The following is a 19,895-nucleotide window of genomic DNA, read 5'->3' on the forward strand; positions in this document are numbered from 1 at the left end:
AGGTCTTTATAGGTAAACTTGCTTTTCATTGTGCAAACCCGTTTGATATATTGCTTTCCAAAACAAATCCGAGTCTAGAGACATTAAGAGGCTGTGGAGAACAAAATGATATCCCCTGGTCGGGATGTCACGGGAAGATGGTGCATGACTTCCCTCACGACTATTGTGGAACAGAAGGTAGAGGACCATACCAAACAATCACAGCAAGGCCCCTGGCTACACTGGTGCTGAATGATGAATGTTGCTGTCATAGAAAGTATCCAGATAATCATCTTCAGCTCAGGGGGTTAAATGGAGTCAAGAAAACATGGCCACAACACAGGTAATAAGATTCACATTGCTTGGAGAAGACATGGCCAGCTCATCTATTTTTCCCTCTGGGTCTGGTATTGTTTCCAAGCAGAACAGTAGGATCATAAACAAGGATGACTATTAGGGCTGAGCTTTAGTGTGAGCGATGCTGCAAAATGTTACAACACTGAAGCCTCCTTCAAACCTCTCCCTCTCACAACGCTATCCTCCACTATCCCTTGCTTTCTCATTAACCTTCACTAATTTCTCTCTCTCTCTCTGCCCTTGCACTCTCTCGCCCTCTTCTGCGGTACCAGCTGCAGTCTCCTCATGATTAGCAGAGTAGCTTTGCTCCGGGCAGTGAGGAGTCTGCAGACGTATCAGTCAGGTGATACAGACCACGTAGCTAGTATGTTAATATATCTTATGATGAGTATGGAGCAGCAGGTACTAATCTCCCTGACTTTCTAAATAACACTTTTCCATGCCGTGACGGCATAAGGCAGAACCCACCTTCACATCCAAAACATGACTCTCTGTGTGGTGGAGGCTTCCAGATAGAGAACATGTGTTCTGAAGAGCCCTCTTGGGGGAGAAGTGAACAGCAGAGATTAATAAGAGCCATGTCTGGGGAACGGTGGTTCTGCACTCAGGTGACAGAGCATAATTCATCACACATCACATTATGTCTCCTGATGGAAAGGGAACAAAATGGATACAGCAGGTCAGTCATGTCTCTCTGACCAACTCAGGCCTGCCCTATTGTTGCACATGAGGAGTAATATCATTGTCAATAGTATTACAAGTACATCCAGTCCCCAGAGTAAAATGATTGTAGGTTTAAGTCAACACTCTGAAAGCCTGTAAGTCAATAATGTTTCTAATGGAGAGAACTAAGATAGGGAAGCCTTTTAGAAAAGTAAATTTATCAATTCAAAGTAGCTGACAAGCTAGGATAGCATTTATTCCACTGACTGTCATTATTTGTTCATTTCAAGTTTATTCGGATCACTGATTTCGAAGACAGTGACCTCATGGCAAATATTTTGATAATTATTTCCAAATAAAAAATCTTGATTGGGAAAGAATTATAACTTATAACCTAAGTGTGATACATCTGTAATTAGGGATTTCATTTCTTCAATCACTTTCTTTCCTATTTTGGTATGAGCATTTAAAGGTGCCACCCACCCTGGCATGACTTTGCAGAATGCTGTGGATGGATCAACTTCTGAAACCATGACAACCATGCAGAATAGTGGGGAGTCAGTCTGTCACTTTCCCACCACAATGCCTGATAGGATCAAAAGGAAAAACAATAAACCAAGCAAACAAGGATCTATACTGAACAAAAGTATTGGTCCAAAGTTTCATGAGCTGAAATGAAAGATCCCAGAAATGTTCCATATGCACAAAAAGCTTATTTCTCTGAAATTTGTTTACATCCCTGTTATTGAGCATTTTCCCCTTGCCAAGATAATCCCTCCACCTGACAGGTGTGGCATATCAAGAAGCTGATTAAACAGCATGACCATTACAGAGGTGCACCTTGTGCTGGGGACAATAAAAGACCACACTAAAATGTGCAGTTTTGTCACAACACAATGCCACAGATGTCTCAAGCTTTGAGGGAGTGTACAATTGGCATGCTGACTGCAGGAATGTCCACCAGAGCTGTTGCCAGAGAATGTAATGTTTCTCTACTATAAGCCACAACGTCGTTTTAGAGTATTTGGCAGTACGTCCAACTGGCCTCACAACTGCAGACCACGTGTAACCACGTCAACCCAGGACCTTCAAGGGTGCGTACTCAGCCCCCTCCTGTACTCTCTGTTCACCCATGACTGCGTGGCCATGCACGCCTCCAACTCAATCATCAAGTTTGCAGATGACTCAACAGTAGTGGGCTTGATTACCAACAATGACGAGACAGCCTACAGGGAGGAGGTGAGGGCACTCGGAGTGTGGTGTCAGGAAAATAACTTCTCACTCAATGTCAACAAAACAAAGGAGATGATCGTGGACTTCAGGAAACAGCAGAGGGAGCACCCCCCTATCCACATCGAAGGGACAGCAGTGGAGAAGGTGGAAAGTTTTAAATTCCTCGGCGTACACATCACAGACAAACTGAAATGGTCCACTCACACAGACAGTGTGGTGAAGAAGGAGCAACAATGCCTCTCAACCTCAGGAGGCTGAAGAAATTCGGCTTGTCACCCAAAACCCCAACAAACTATTACAGATGCACAATCGAGAGCATCCTGTCAGGCTGTATCTCAGCATGGTGTGGCCTGCACAACGCATAACCGGGGGCACCTACAGCACCCGATGTCACAGGAAGGCCAAAAAGATCATCAAGGACATCAACCATCCGAGCCACTGCCTGTTCACCCCACTATCATCCAGAAGGCGAGGTCAGTACAGGTGCATCAAAGCTGGGACCGAGAGAATGAAAAACAGCTTCTATCTCAAGGCCTGCTAAACAGCAATCAATAACTCAGAGAGGTTGCTGCCTACATTGAGACCCAATCACTGGCCACTTTAATAAATGGATCACTAGTCACTAGTCACTTTATACAATGCACTCTAAATAATGCCACTTTAATAATGTTTACATATCTTACATTACTCATTTCACATGTATATACTGTATTTTATACCATCTATTGCACCTTGCCTATGCCGCTCCTTTATTTATTGCTTGCTGTCTTCAAGCAAGTCACAGGTGGCTGTTCAACTAAGGCTGTGTTCTTGTTCTGAACACAAGGGAGCCCATTTATTAAATGTCCTCTTATTAACACTACACTCTTAGAAAAAAAGGTGCTATTTAGAACCAATACGGGTTCTTCGGCTATCTCCATAGGATAACCCTTTGAAGAACACTTTATTGTTCCAGGTTTAACCCTTTTGGTTCCAGGTAGAACCCTTTCCAAGGAGGGTTCAACATGGAACCCAAAAGAGTTCTACCTGGAAACAAAACGGTTCTCCTATGGGTACAGCTGAAGAACCCTTTTGGAAACTTTTTTCTAAGAGTGTACTGTACAGAATCACGTACCAAACTAGCCTTTGGGGGTAAGACAAAGAAAAATGTGATTCACATTAAAATATATATATATATACAGTGGGGGAGAAAAAGTATTTGATCCCCTGCTGATTTTGTACGTTTGCCCACTGATAAAGAAAGGATCAGTCTATAATTTTAATGGTAGGTTTATTTGAACAGTGAGAGACAGAGTAACAACAAAAATATCCAGAAAAACGCATGTCAAAAATGTTATAAATTGATTTGCATTTTAATGAGGGAAATAAGTATTTGACCCCCTCTCAATCAGAAAGATTTCTGGCTCCCAGGTGTCTTTTATACAGGTAACGAGCTGAGATTAGGAGCACACTCTTAAAGGGAGTGCTCCTAACCGCAGCTTGTTACCTGTAAAAAAGACACCTGTCCACAGAAGCAATCAATCAGATTCCAAACTCTCCACCATGGCCAAGACCAAAGAGCTCTCCAAGGATATCAGGGACTAGATTGTAGACCTACACATGGCTGGAATGGGCTACAAGACCATCGCCAAGCAGCTTGGTGAGAAGGTGACAACATATGGTGTGATTATTCGCAAATGGAAGAAACACAAAAGAACTGTCAATATCCCTCGGCCTGGGGCTCCATGCAAGATCTCACCTCGTGGAGTTGCAATGATCATGAGAACGGTGAGGAATCAGCCCAGAACTATACGGGAGGATCTTGTCAATGATCTCAAGGCAGCTGGGACCATAGTCACCAAGAAAACAATTGGTAACACACCACGCCATGAAGGATTTAAATCCTGCAGCGCCCACAAGGTCCCCCTGCTCAAGAATACATATACATGCCTGTCTGAAGTTTGCCAATGAACATCTGAATGATTCAGAAGACAACTGGTGAAAGTGTTGTGGTCAGATGAGACCAAAATGGAGCTCTTTGGCATCAACTCAACTCGCCGTATTTGGAGGAGGAGGAATGCCGCCTATGACCCCAACAACACCATCTCCACCGTCGAACATGGAGGTGGAAACATTATGCTTTGGAGGTGTTTTTCTGCTAAGGGGACAGGACAACTTCACCGCATCATTTGACGGGACCATGTACTGTCAAATCTTGGGTGAGAACCTCCTTCCCTCAGCCAGGGCATTGAAAATGGGTCATGGATGGGTATTCCAGCATGACAATGACCCAAACACACGGCCAAGGCAACAAAGGAGTGGCTCAAGAAGAAGCACATTAAGGTCCTTCGAGTGGCCTAGCCAGTCTCCAGACCTTAATCCCTAGACAATCTGTGGAGGGAGCTGAAGGTACGAGTTGCCAAACGTCAGCCTCGAAACCTTAATGACTTGGAGAAGATCTGCAAAGAGCAGTGGGACAAAATCCCTCCTGAGATGTGTGCAAACCTGGTGGCCAACTACAAGAAACATCTGACCTCTGTGATTGCCAACAAGGGTTTGCCACCAGTACTAAGTCATGTTTTGCAGAGGGGCAAATACTTATTTCCCCTCATTAAAATGCAAATCCTTTTATAACATTTTTGACATGCGTTTTTCTGATTTTTTTGTTGTTATTCTGTCTCTCACTGTTCAAATAAACCTACCATTAAAATTATAGACTGATCATTTCTTTGTAAGTGGGCAAACGTACAAAATCAGCAGGGGATCAAATACTTTTTTCCCCCCACAGTATGTGCAAAAGTACTATCTCACAACTCAATGAAACCTTCACTATTGCGCAGACATTTAGAAACAAAACATGCCAATTTGAAAAAAAAGCCACAGGAGTTTTTTGAGTGAGAATTAAGACGACTTTCGAGTAGTAAGACATGTATAAAAGCAACAGATACCAATAATAAGAAGGGGTTAGAAGCGTCTTATTTGGTGAGCTACCGAGTGGCTAGGACAGTCAAGCCCCATACTATTGTGGAGGACATAATTCTTCCTGCTGCCTCGGCTATGGCTGGGACAATGCTGTGGGAAAAGGCCCCCAAAAAACTATACAGACAATGCCTTCATCAAACAACACTGTTTCATGATGCATCAGTGATATAGCAGGAGATGTTTTGAAACAATACTGCTTCGCATACAAGCCAGTGAATTCTATGCGTTACAGCTGCATGAGTCAACAGACGTGTCGGGCCTGGCACAGCTCCTGGTATATGTCCGTTACGTTTATGTGGGGTCAATTAAGGAAGACATCCTCTTCTGCAAACCACTGGAAACCAGGACAACAGGAGAGGATATTTTTAAAATATTGGACAGTTGTGTGACATCAAATGGACTTTGGTGGTCAAGATGTGTTGGTATCTGTACTGATGGCGCAAAAGCCATGACAGGGAGACATAGTGGAGTGGTAACGCGCGTGCAAGCAGTTGCTCCCGACGCCACTTGGGTACACTGCAGCATCCACAGAGAGGCTCTTGCTGCCAAGAGAATGCATGACAGCTTGAAAGACGTTTTGGACACTACAGTGAAAATGGTTAACTTTGTTAAAGCAAGGCCCCTGAACTCTCGTGTATTTTCTGCACTATGCAATGATATGGGCAGCGACCACGTAACGCTTTTACAACATACAGAAGTGTGCTGGTTATCAAGGGGTAAAATATTGACCTTTTTAAAAAAAATTGAGATACGAGCTTAAGGTTTTCTTTACTGACCATCATTTTCCCTTGTCTGACCACTTGCATGATGATGAGTTTCTCACATGACTGGCCTATCTGGGTGATGTTTTTCTCGCCTGAATGATCGGAATCTAGGATTACAGGGACTCTCCGCAACTACATTCAATGTGCGGGACAAAAATTGAGGCTATGATTAAGAAGTTGGCGCTCTTCTCTGTCTGCATTAACAAGGACAACACACAGGTCTTTCCATAATTGTATGATTTTTTGTGTGCAAATGATCTCAAGCTTACGGACAATGTCAAATGTGATTTGGGAAGCACCTGAGTGAGTTGGGTGCGCAATTATGCAGGTACTTTCCCGAAACGGATGACACAAACAACTGGATTCGTTATCCCTTTCATGCCCTGCCTCCAGTCCACTTACCGATATCTGAACAAGAGAGCCTCATCGAAAACTGTGAAAATTGAATTTAGTCAGAAGTCACAGCCCAATTTCTGGATTGGGCTACGCTCAGAGTATCCTGCCTTGGCAAATCGCGCTGTTAAGACACTGATGCCCTTTGCAACCACGTACCTATGTGAGAGTGGATTCTCAGCCCTCCCTAGCCTGAAAACTAAATAGAGGCACAGACTGTGTGTAGAAAATGATTTAAGACTGAGACTCTCTCCATTACAATACAACCAAACATTGCAGAGTTATGTGCATCCTTTCAATCACACCCTTCTCATTAACCTGTGGTGAGTTATTCAAAATGTTCGATTAACAAATAAGGTTTTATATGTAAAATGGTGAAATAAAGAGCAAAATGATTGATGATTATTATTTGTGCACTGGTCCTAGAAGGGCTCTTTGTCACTTCCCACGAGTCGGGTTGTGACAAAAACTCACACTCATTCTTATGTTTAATAAATGTATCGTATAGTGTGTGTGTGGCAGGCTTACAACGATGACAAAAAACAACATTTGAGAGTGCGCTGACCCTGGTGCTAGAGGGGGTACACAGCTGGAGGTTGAATGTTTGAAGGGGTACGGGACTATAAAAAGTTTGGGAACCACTGGTCTAGTGCACCCAACCAAAACTTTACTTCCGCTTTTAACCCAACCCCTCTGAATCAGAGAGGTCAGCTCTGTGACTTGAACTGGCCACCTGACCAACACAATGTAATTAAATCAAATTACATGACACACTGTATCTCCTTGACTGTTTCTACTCAAATAACAACATGTCAGCCTTACCAGAGAAACTATTCACATTTCCTGGAATGGATAAATGAAATGTACAGTTGTGTCTCAGACATTCAATAGGAGGGACAGAAATAATTCAATTTGTCTATAAATTTTTTCACCAGAAACAGATTTTGGTCAATATCTGTATATATATATATCTGTATATACTGTATATGTGTATAAAGAAATATAACTGAGTGGAGGTAAACACCAGTAATATGAATGGAGAGGAAAAGCTCCGGGAAGGCTTTCACTGTTTTATAAGCAGGGGATCTTGTGAATAATTAAACCACCAATCATCTACCTCATAGCAGCAGGACTGTAGTCTCAATAAATGACTCTATGACCCTCTGTGCTGAGCTGCCTGCTAACCACTAGCAATTCCACAATCAAGTCCACAGAAATAGCAGAATGTGTGAAACACCCAAATGTCACATTTGTGTTTCTTTACAAACAGAGTTGGTGACAGTGTAGAAACAGAAAGAGGAAGACACCCAGAGAGATGCACTGGCAGAGATGGAGAGGAGAGATTGATGTATGGATTTCATGTGGGCGTGAATGTGAACGTCGCATAACTGCAGCCATCAAAACAAGCAACCGGTCTCAACGGCCCACCTGCCATCTGCGGGCCGAACCGACGTCCACTAACAGCGGAACAGTGACAAACAACAGATGACACTCCATCCAAGATGTTTCCATACCACCTTCTCTAAAACTTTCCGACTACCCATCTGTGTTTCCTTAGTGACCGTGTGGATCATTCCCAGATTGGCTGTATAGCAGACCTGCCAGTCAAAGACATCATGCCAGATGTGTTCAGGGAAATGTCCCTGCCCACCAGCTGTCCACTTACCTCCTCCAGTGCCCACAGGGAGTCCACCACAGGTTTGATCTTCTTCTGGTTGTAGAGGGAGAAGAGTTTCTCCACCACCGTTTTCACCTGCCCACACCTGCCCTGCTTGAACAGGAGGTTGAGCAGCGAGAATCCAGCAATGACCTTGTTCTCCTCGTAGAGTTTAATAGGGTTCACCTTCTCAACCTGCCACCACTGGGGAGTCAAACCAGAGACACACACATCACTTACCCCAATAACTCATTTGTGCTTCATTGTAAGTAATGAATGTTCGATAAATATTAAACAGACTGTTCCATTCTGTAAACTCAGTGACAGACTCAGCATTTCTGACTCACAGATTTTGCAAGGCTGAAGAAACTCTTTGTTTCCCCGGTCACCATGCTTGATGAGCCTGAAAACACAAAAACAAAGACACAAGCTTATAGAGAGAGACAGGGTGGCGGTGTTAACTGTTGGGCTGAAGTGATAGGTGAACCGTAAAGAGCCGTGAGGTGAAGAGGGGTTAATGTGGGGGAGGAGTGGTTGCTTCTTTTTGATCTGGCACAGTAAATGAACTCTGTTCACCGTCATACCATTAATTGATTCATGCCGCACTAGTGTTACAACTCCACGACTGTCATACTGACAGAAAAACTAATTCTACATTATCTGAAACCCAAGAAGACTCCTGTCATTAAACAATTCAGATGTGGATAAAAGCCAGGGTAAGTAAAATAAATTCAGGTATCATTTTTTTATCCATTTGAATCAACCTACATTTCACACTGAATCACACCGCACCCTTGGTTTTCAATGAGGTTCAAGCGGTCGCTTAAATTCTGTCCAGATTGACTATTGAGTAGATGGAGGGATATTACCTATAAATAATTGGACCATATGTATTCTAAGTGTCCTTAGACAAGGTGAAAGATCTTGAGCCTATATCTTACAAGAAACATACAAATATTTGTGGTCTAAGCTATGTCATAGGAAACAGTGCCATCAGAAAGTATTCACACCTGTTGACTTTTTCCACATTTTGTTGTGTTTTAGCCTGAATTTAAAATAGATTAAATTGTGATTTTTCATACCCCATAACGTCAAAGCCATTTAAAAAAAAAAAAAGTTTTATGAAAAGCTGAAATGTCTTGAGTCAATAAGTATTCAACCCCTTTGTTATGGCAAGCCTAAATAAGTTCAGGAGTAAAAATGTGCTTAACAAGCCACACACACTATATATACAAAAGTATATGGACACCCCTTCAAATGAGTGGATTCGGCTATTTCAGCCACACGGGTGTATAAAATCGAGCACACCGCCATGCAATCTCCATAGACAAACAACACATTTCTGCCCTGCTAGAGCTGCCCCGGTCAACTGTAAGTGCTGTTATTGTGAAGTGGAAACGTCTAGGAGGAACAACGACTCAGCCGCGAAGTGGTAGACCACACAAGCTCACAGAACGGGACCGCTGAGTGCTGAAGAGCGTAGCGAGTAAAAATCGTCTGTCCTCGGTTGCAATACTCACTACCGAGTTCCAAACTGCCTCTGGAAGCAACGTCGGCACAAGAACAGTTCGTCGGGAGCTTCATGAAATGGGTTTCCATGGACGAGCAGCCGCACACAAGCCTAAGATCACCATGCGCAATGCCAAGAGTCAGCTGGGGTGGTGTAAAGCTCACCGCCATTGGACTCTGGAGCAGTGGAAATGCGTTCTCTGGAGTGATGAAACGCACTTTACCATCTTGCCGTCCGACGGGCAAATCTGGGTTTGGCGGATGCCAGGAGAATGCTACCTGCTGGAATGCATAGTCCCAACTGTAAAGTTTGGTGGAGGAGGAATAATGGTCTGGGGCTATTTTTCATGGTTCAGGCTAGGCCCCTTAGATACAGTTAAGGGAAATCTTAACGCTACAGCATACAATGACATTCTAGATGATTCTATGCTTCCAACTTTGTGGCAACAGTTTGGGAAGGCCCTTTCCTGTTTCAGCATGACAATGCCCCTGTGCACAAAGCGAAGTCCATACAGACTGCGAGCCAGGCCTAATCGCCCAACATCCGTGCCCAACCTCACTAATGCTCTTTTGGCTGAATGGAAGCAAGTCCCCACAGCAATGTTCCAACATCTAGTGGAAAGCCTTCCCAGAAGAGTGGAGGCTGTTATAGCAGCAAAGGGGGGGATCAACTCCATATTAATGCTCATGATTTTGGAATGAGATGTCCGACTAGCAGGTGTCCACATACATTTGGTCAAGTAGTGTAAGTAGTTGCATGGACTCTGGGTGAATTAATAGTTTTTAACATGAATTTTGAATGACTACCTCATCTCTGTAACCCACACATACAATTATATGTAAGGTTCCTCAGTCGAGCAGTGTATTTCAAATACAGATTCAATTACAAAGACCAGGGAGGGTTTCCAATGTCTTGCAAAGAAGGGCACCTATTTGTAGATGGGTAAAAATAAAATAAAAAGCAGACATTGAATATCCCTTTGAGCATGATGAAGTTATTAATTACACTTTGGATGGTGTATCAATACACCCAGTCACTACAATGATACAGGTGTCCTTTCTAACTCAGTTGCCGGAGAGGAAGGAAACCGCTCAGGGATTTCACCATGCCAATAGTGACTTTAATACAGTTACAGAGTTTAATGGCTGTGATAGGAAAAAACTGAGGATTGATCAACAACATTGTAGTTACTCTACAATACTAACCTAATTGACCGTGAAAAGAAGGAATCTTGTACAGAACAAAACTATTCAAAAATATGCATCCAGTTTGCAACAAGACACTGAAGTAATAATGCAAAAAATGTGGTAAAGCAATTAACTTTTTGTCCTGAATACAAAGTATTATGTTTGGGGCAAATCCAATACAACACATTACCGAGTACTACTCTTCAAGCATAGTGGTGGCTGCATCAAGTTATGGGTATGCTTGTAATCACTAAGGACTGGGGAGTTTTTCAGAATACAAAAGAAAGAGAATGGAGCTAAGCACAGGCAAATCATACAGGAAAACCTTGTTCCACCAGACACTGGGAGATGAATTCACCTTTCAGCAGGACAATAATCTAAAACACAAGGCCAAATCTACACTGAAGTTGCTTACCAAGAAGACAGTGTATGTTTCTGAGTGGCAAGTTACCGTTTTGACTTAAATCTGCTTGAAAATCTAAGGGAAGTCTTGTTATGATCAACAACTATTTTTTTTAAAGAAGAATGGGCAAATATTGTACAATCCAGGTTTGCAAAGCTCTTAACAGACTTACCCAGAAAGACTCACAGTTGTAATTACTGGCACAAAATATTTATCATTTTTTATTTAACTTTTATTTAACTAGGCAAGTCAGTTAAGAACAAATTCTTATTTACAATGACAGCCTACAGGGGAACAGTGCGTTAACTGCCTTGTTCAGAACGACAGATTTTTACCTTGTCAGCTCAGGGATTCGATCTAGCAACCTTTTGGTTACTGGCCCAACGCAATAACCACTAGACTACCTGCCTCTACATGTATTGAATCAGGAGTGTGAATACTTAAGTAAATTACATATTTCTGTATTTAATTTTGAATACATTTGCTAACATTTCTAAAAACATGTTTTAACTTTGTCCTTGCGGGGTATTGTGTGTAGATGAGTGAGACTTTTTTTTTTTTAATCAATTTTGAATTCAGGCTGTAAAACAACATGATATGGAATAAATCAAGGGGTGTGAATACTTCTTGAAGGCAGTGTATATGTACAGTATAGCACAAGTACAATGGTGCCTAACCTATATACAATACCTGTCAGTAAGTTTGAAATGTTCTAAATTAAAAATGTCACTCAAGATACTTCATCATTCACAGGCTAACACCACATCATATCTCTAGAGTCTTATGTGCGATACTGGTGGCACAATGTAGCAAATTTATGAGTAGCATCCTGATAGGACACCAACCGTAGAGGATGTAGGTTCCCAGAGGCCTCAGCAGACCGAGGCCTTTACCAGTGTTCTCCCCAGACAGACAGTCCAGGACGATGTCCACTCCCTCTGGAGAAATCCTACCAAATACAGGAAATTCAATTAACGAGAATCAACATGTTCCTCATTTACAGATAGCCTCAACTACAGGCTTCATCAGACGCCTATCAATCTATTAGTCATTCAATGTTTAGTTCAGATTTCAATAGTTACATTTATATATTTTTAGCAAATACTAAACAATCCACTTTATTGACATTTCAATCAGCCTTTTGTTCCATCAAATTCCACTCTTGATTTCAAGTGATACAGTATTAAAAGCATTGGACAGGTTAACCATCAGTGCAATTTTTCGTAGCATGACTCACTTAAGAGCACCAATGTGAAAGAAAGAATGAGAGGCATGTTCTGATCAAGGGGTCCTAATGCCTTCCTTTCTGCCTAGTGGCCTGCCCGCCTGCTTGGCTAAACTGCTCGGCGGTCTTATGATGCCCATGGCCTTGCATATTGTAAAATGAGCTTTTTTGCTTTTCTCTTGATCCTGAGAGGAATGTGAGGCCACAGAGATGAAAGGCTTATTAATCTGCCTCTCCCTCTGATATGGCTGTATTTACTACCATTGTGATATGCAGGCAGACAGTATTCTCCCTCTGTCAATAAGTACTGAGGGGGAACCAAGGATTAGGCTCCTTAAGAAAGGAACTCAAGAGGAAAGCTTGGTTGAATGTACGCATTTATAAAGCACTTCAGAATAAATTCAGAATGTGATTATCGGATGGACATGCTTTAAGCCTCCTGACTGCATGACTCACCTCCAAAACACTATTCCTATTAGACAGTAGACATGAAGTTGGCCTTGGCATAGAGGGTTCTTTTCTGATTGTCTCCTATTGAGGCGGCAGCATCCCTATGGATTGCACTGATTGCCAATCAAACAAGATAATTAGTGATGGGAGACAAAATCCATACAGTTACATATCGGGATATTATTTTTGAACGATATATCGTATCGTTCTGATAATATCGCAATATTATTTTTGCGCTAGTTGTCTGTACCTGCACCAAAACTCCAGTATTTTTCCTCCAAAGCTTGTTCTCCATCTACTTTTTAAATATGGAGCCAATTTGTTTTCAGCACTTTTATTTCCATGACTGATCAAAACTCATTTTCTCATGGCTCTCACTTGTCCCTCTGCAGCAGACATATGGTGAGTAATATGTTTGGAACAGACAAGACAACGACATGCAATGTGATCTAAATGGGCATAGTATTTATGAGGCATCAGGGCGCTTTCCTGATTGGCCCAGCTGTTCCACGTCCCCAGCAGACAGCCTGTTGCAGGTTGCCTTCAGAGAGCCTCTGAGCACTCTGCCCCACACACTGCCGTTGCTCTCGGAGACGAGCTGCGTGTTGCCATAGGGACCGCAGCCACACACGTCCAAATATGGCATCGACTAACATCTGCATTCTCCCTGAGCTCTACATGCTCTGTATTCTACGTTATCACATTATCATTGTCATTTCATATGTACATATCAAATTGTACATTATAAACTGAAAGAGATTGTTAGTAATTATGTGAAATTATATCTAAACATATTTTAATAAACCTGTAAGATCCAACGAAATTACACATTTGCTAACAAATTAGTCTTATTCATAAAAATTGTGTAGAACAATTACCTCCGCAGCTCTATGTTTAGAATAAAGATTTTATCCCAATAATTGCTATTGTAGAACAAAAAACAAACCTTACTTTTTAACTTCTTGTACATAATCAGCATTTCTGTCGAAGAGGTGGGTCACAGAGTCTTTGATGGCTTCATGTTTGAAAGATGAGGCCGTTCCAAACACGGTGACGCTGGGTATAGTGGAGCACAGCTGAGCCACAGCTTGACCCTGAAAAACACCACACAATCCTAGTCAGACTCTCCAAGACACAGACAGTATTACACAAGGCCAATCCAGACAATGACATTTCCACAGGTTATGCATCACAGCTTTACCAACCATAATCCATATTTGATATGAAAAATAATTATAATAATTATTCTCATCCTGTTCTAATCATTCAACACACTAGGTAAAGACAGTAAATGTTTTCTTGTCCATCTCCACTACAGTATGGTACTACATACGTGAATTAAACAACAGAGTTATACCCCATTGTGTGCATCAGTCTGAAATCTGAGCAGTCTGTATGTTGACACACTGTAAGAGGTTGTTCATGAATTACAGTCTGTAGGAGCATCTCTGGAGTATAGTTACATCTCTAGTTATGTTTAATTATTAAAGCTGGGAATCACTAACAGTGCTTTCGCTAAAGGGAAATGTGCTACATGAGCCTGATAATTCAATGTCTGGTAATTTTTTTTTAATTAATAATAATTCTGAAGAGTCTGTGTGCATATATACTGTAACCAGCACAGCCCAGACACTCTCTATCTTCAACCACAGTCACATCTTTCCTAGATGTCGTTTTCTCAGCCACATCTGTCCATCATCTTCAATCATGAATAGGGCATTATGTAAAACAGCATCTGAGCTGTCTGATAATAGCCACAGGCTGTTACCCTCAAGAGCCACCAGAGATACGCACCTTGTCGGTATCTATAGTAACATCACTGATATCATTTTCAGATGCTGTGTTTTTCTTTACACCTCCTTTCGGGAGTTGACTTACCACACCCCCTCCTGCTGAGTGGACCAATACTGACATCCCCTCTCGGAGATTGGCAACCTCAAACAGCATCATGTAGGCAGCCACGAAGTTCATGGAGAAGGCCGCTGCCTCAGGAAAAGTCATATCATCAGGCATGTTATAGACGTAATCCAGCGGTGTGCAAACCACCTCTGCCCAGGCGTTGTAATTTACAAAAGCCATAACCCGGTCTCCTATCTGGAGAGAGGAAAGGGTAAGCTATAAAATATGATAAATGCAGATTTGAGAGGTGACATGGTTACAGGTTTGTTTAAGAAATGCAACAAACCTCACATGTTACTCTGACCAATGCATTTCAAAATATCAACATTAACCATTTCAAACCGGAACACAAATCAATATTTTGGGAGGTAAAAATGCAAAGTGAGATCAATATAGTTGTGCTACTAATCCATGACATAATATCTGTAACATACTGTGATCTGGATTCACTGACCTCGAATCCCTTGGTGTTTTCTCCCATCGCCTCAACTATTCCAGAACATTCAAATCCAGGGACAAGTGGAGTTTTCGGAGGATTGTCAATATTACCTTGACGCACCATAAGATCCAGGAAGTTCAAGCCACTGCAACAGTAAATGTCTCATTGATATTAACCTCACAATCAAGCAGTTATTTATTTTTAACTTAGGTGATTGGAGAAGACACAATAATGCATGATGGACATTTTCACTATTCGATAAATGTTACTTAGACTTAAAATATGTTAGTAAATAAATGCCTTAGCAGTCATAGATTCACAACACAAACAGTTTGACATCTACAAACCCATGCTTGAATTCCAGACTATTAAAAGGGGCTACAGTTCCAAGGCCATGGGGATTCACATGCACTGAACAATGAATAGCCAATCTGTGATAGAGCATATCTGTAACAGGCTCTCCCTCTTATGGAAAAATTGCATGCCACTTGTTGAAAGTATAGTTTATGTGTATTTATTATGGATTTCAATATTATCAATAAAACAATATGGTTGGACTAAAGACAACTATTCAATCCCTCAACAGAATCTACTTAGTAAATGCCAAGTAGACTATCATAAGAGAATAGAGCACAAATACCACAATTGTAGGACTTTGTATGAGCCAGTTGTAATGAGAAAATCAATTTCAACAGGCTCGAGGTATTCCCCCTTCTGCCATAGCCAATAAAAGCTCATTAAGATGATCAGTCAAGAACAAGCCAAGCAAATCATTTTATCAAGCCAAATTGTAATTCATTCCAACATTTCAGGTGTTTTTGCTTTTCATTTGCATGATTGGTCCACAGACAGTCCTTATTAATCATCTACTACAGACAGTGAAACTTCAGAGGACATGCGGCTTCATGAATGCAATGAGTCCTTTTCTCGTGTCACTTTTACAAACTATACAGGTCGAGTTGAACCTACTTTAATTCAAGGTCTATTCATGGCTCGCCCATACTGAATCAGAATCTGCAACATGTTGCAATACACGTATGAATGTGGTAACTTCGCATCACTGATATTTTAAGATCATATAGGCAGGCATCAATGTAACAATTAATCAACAGTTTAATATGCAACGTTTACCATGCTTTGACGCGAATTTTCACTTCTCCCTCCTGTGGCTCAGGCATCGCCTTCTTGGTTACCCGGAGTTTGTTGAGACCCCCGAAACCGGAAAGTATTACGGCTCTCATTTCTTTGGTATCTCCTGCAGATAGGACATTTTCTGTTTCTTTTGCTCCATTCTTCTCTATCATGTGCTCAGTTTCCTCTGTCAACTCCGTTCCTTCTTTAGCCATGTCGGTGGGCTTCATGGGGCTGGAAGGGGATGCTCGAGATTGTAACTGGTCCTTCCCTCCTTCCAAGTTCAGAATGCGCAGTATGAGCTGAATCAGTTCTCTTTTGGAAGAGGGAGAGGCTATTCGCACCAAAGATGTTTATAAACCTTGGATTGCTGGTGCTGTGTATTGGCCAAAGAGAGGATTTGAAGCCACCACTCGCCATATTGGCACTCCTCAATTAAACGTTTCAAGGACAAAATTACATGTATTTAAGTATTGTTTTGTTGTAGTGGGGACAGTAACATTATTCATCAAATAAATATATACTTTAAGGATTCTTTACAAATATATATATATATTTTTTTACGTTTAGCTCGCATAATATGATTTAAAAGTATGCATTACATTGTCTGTAACATAATACACGTGGCAAAAACGAATGTAGACATTCATACATGTATTTATGTAGCTTCCAAAATATTAGTTTTACACCGGTGGGGAAGTGCCAAGATGGAGGTACAGAAACTACAACTCAGCGCCCCCTTGCAGTCATCTAGTGTATATATATAAATTATTAGTAGGGACACGCCTGGTGCCTAAATTGATCACGTGTGTCGCGCAGTTGAGAGTCTAGTGGAGACGAAAGGGTTCAGTCAGTCGTGCTGATGAGCCTAGTTAATGTTGACTTGATGGCAAAAACAGAAGCATGGCATTGGCACTAATTCAAACTTGTAAAATAAAGTGATGTTTATTTCAATGGACGAGAGGGAAATAACTTGTAGTATTGGTCACCATCTGGAAGTCAGCTAACGTACAACGGTATGATATCGAGGTGCTTACCCACTGGCCAGCAGTTCCTTCATGGGCCAGTAACGTGGCGAATTTGTTCCATGCCACTTGATTATATTTAGAGTAGGACAGCAGCCTACACGATAAATAACTTCAAGTATTGGTAGTAACCATTTAGATGTCACCGTGATACAGTCTACTGCCCAATGGGGATAGTTTGTGCTGCAAAGCAGGCAACACAACAACACGTCCTGCGGTAAGGAGAGAAGTAGGTAGCTAGATAGTGTCGCAATATCAGGCCAGGCTGACAAATAAAGTACATGTATTGAAGTGATTTTCACCAAACATGTGGCATTAACGTCAACATTTTTATAAACATGTATAAAAAATTAAAAATCCTGTACACATTTGATTCTGATAAAGATATTGTGTTCTGTGGGTGTCACTGAGTAGGCTGATACCTATGGATTGTGCACCAATGAAACGGGGTAAGGCTGTACAGTGAATATACAGTACAGTCAAAAGTTTGGACACACCTACTCACAAAGGAGTTCCCACGTATGCTGCTCTTCCTTCACTCTACAGTCCAACTCATCCCAAACCATCTCAATTGGGTTGAGGTCGGGTGATTGTGGAGGCCAGGTCATCTGATGCAGCACCATCACTCTTCTTCTTGGTCAAATAGCCCTTACACAGCCTGGAGGTGTGTTTTGGGTCATTGTCCTGTTGAAAAACGAATGATAGTCCCACTAAGTGCATACCAGATGGGATGGCGTATGACTGCGGAATGTTGTGGGAGCCATGCTGGTTAAGTGTGCCTTGAATTCAAAAAAAAAAAATCACTGACAGTGTTACCAGCAAAGCACCGCCACACCTCCTCCTCCATGCTTCACGGTGGGAACCACACCTGCGGAGATCATCCGTTCACCTACTCTGCGTCTCACAGACACGGCGGTTGGAACCAAAAATCTCAAATTTGGACTCATCAGACCAAAGAACAGATTTCCACTGGTCTAATGTTCATTGCTTGTGTTTCTTGGCCCAATCAAGTCTCTTCTTCTTATTGGTGTCGTTTAGTAGTGGTTTCTTTGCAGCAATTCAACCACGAAGGCCTGATTCACGCAGTCTCCTTGGAACAGTTGATGTCTGTTACTGGAACTCTGTGAAGCATTTATATGGGTTGCTATCTGAGGTGCAGTTAACTCTACTAAACTTAACCTCTGCAGCAGAGGTAACTCTGGGTCTTCCTTTCCTGTGGTGGTCCTCAAGAGGCAGTTTCATCATAGCGCTTGATGGCTTTTGTAACTGCACATGAAGAAACTTTAAAAGTTCTTGACATTTTCCAGATTGACAGACCTTCATGTCTTAAAGTAATGATGGACTGTCGCTTCTGTTTGCTTATTTGAGCTGTTCTTGCCATAATATGGACTTGGTCTTTTACCAAATAGGGCTATTTTATGTATACCACCCATACCTTGTCACAACACAACTGACTGGCTCAAAAACATTAAGAAGGAAAGAAATCCCACAAATTAACTTTCAACAAGGCACACCTGTTAATTGAAATGCATTCCAGGTGACTACCTCATGAAGCTGGTTGAGAGAATGCCAAGAGTTTGCAAAGCTGTCAAGGCAAAGGGTGGCTACTTTGAAGAATCTCAAATATAAAATATATTTTCATTTGTTTAACACTTTTTTGGTTGCTACAACAATGTAGAAAATAGTAAAAATAAAGAAAAACCCTTGAATGAGGTGTGTCCAAACTTTTGACTTGTACTGTATGTATGTCCCCCAATGCAATTATGCAGTCTAAAACATCCACAGTGGGATCATGGTCTTACGTCAGATGGCATCACTCCTATGCAAAGCGCGTCCCTCAACCGATCAGTGCAGGCGGAATTGCCGCATTATCTGACGTAACACAATGCAGTTGGATTTCAACAGATTTTTGTTTATTGTCAAATTAATTCATTATTGTATTTCATTTGAAATTATGTAACAACATCCAACATTGTTTAGGATTATTCTGTCCAAATATGACATGATTCCACAATTTTTATCCCTTAACATCACTTTCAAATAGGAGACTTTTATTTTGAAGACGAACCGCAAATTCCACTATTGTGGCTACAAATGAGCATGTGATCAGACAAGGTTATTCGCAAATTTCTTCTTCCAGGCACATAAATTAAAATATTTGTGAGTATCAAAACATGAACCTAACATTGACTGACTACCACAACACATAGGGTACATGACACCAGTTTTTGGGGAATATCAAAATTATGAATGACCATTTACTGGCAATAGTTTTCATGTCTATAATCCATTCATAACCTGTTTATGAATAAGTGAGCAACAAAGTTACATCTCAAGTAGGCTACCATGTAGTAAAATGTATTCTCACTTTAAGTACTAACCCACAAAAATATTGGCCAGGGAAATAGCTAGTGGGCCCCACCTGCTGGTGAATTTCCCAGTAGAAAAAACTGCAGTACATTTACCAAGTATGGGTAGCATTGGGGCCACACAGTAGAAGTAGGTCAACACAGTGATTATTACAATCTAATGAGGTTGTTAGACACCTGCAAATTATAAGTTCTACAGTAGTGTAGACAAAATCCTGAAGTATCCCTTTAATAAAGACACAAGGGTCCT

At 41.5% G+C, this 19,895-nt stretch overlaps 1 protein-coding gene across 1 annotated transcript in view; it reads right to left on the reverse strand.

The window, feature by feature from the left end:
• The window catches only part of LOC106562097 (putative NADPH-dependent quinone oxidoreductase VAT1L), a 36,909-nt gene extending 20,254 nt beyond the window's left edge, over positions 1-16,655 (reverse strand). The window contains exons 1-7 of the mRNA XM_082957785.1: positions 16,252-16,655; positions 15,136-15,265; positions 14,661-14,876; positions 13,734-13,876; positions 11,953-12,056; positions 8,355-8,410; positions 8,017-8,211 (exon numbers count right to left, since the gene is read on the reverse strand). Coding sequence (XP_082813911.1) covers positions 8,017-8,211; positions 8,355-8,410; positions 11,953-12,056; positions 13,734-13,876; positions 14,661-14,876; positions 15,136-15,265; positions 16,252-16,481 — 1,074 coding nt within the window. The 5' untranslated portion in view covers positions 16,482-16,655. The remainder of the gene's footprint in view (positions 1-8,016; positions 8,212-8,354; positions 8,411-11,952; positions 12,057-13,733; positions 13,877-14,660; positions 14,877-15,135; positions 15,266-16,251) is intronic.
• Between the last annotated feature and the right edge of the window lie 3,240 nt (positions 16,656-19,895).

The sequence above is a fragment of the Salmo salar genome, chromosome 11 (genome assembly GCF_965601325.2).
Source record: "Salmo salar chromosome 11, fSalSal1, whole genome shotgun sequence".
NCBI lineage: Eukaryota > Metazoa > Chordata > Actinopteri > Salmoniformes > Salmonidae > Salmo > Salmo salar.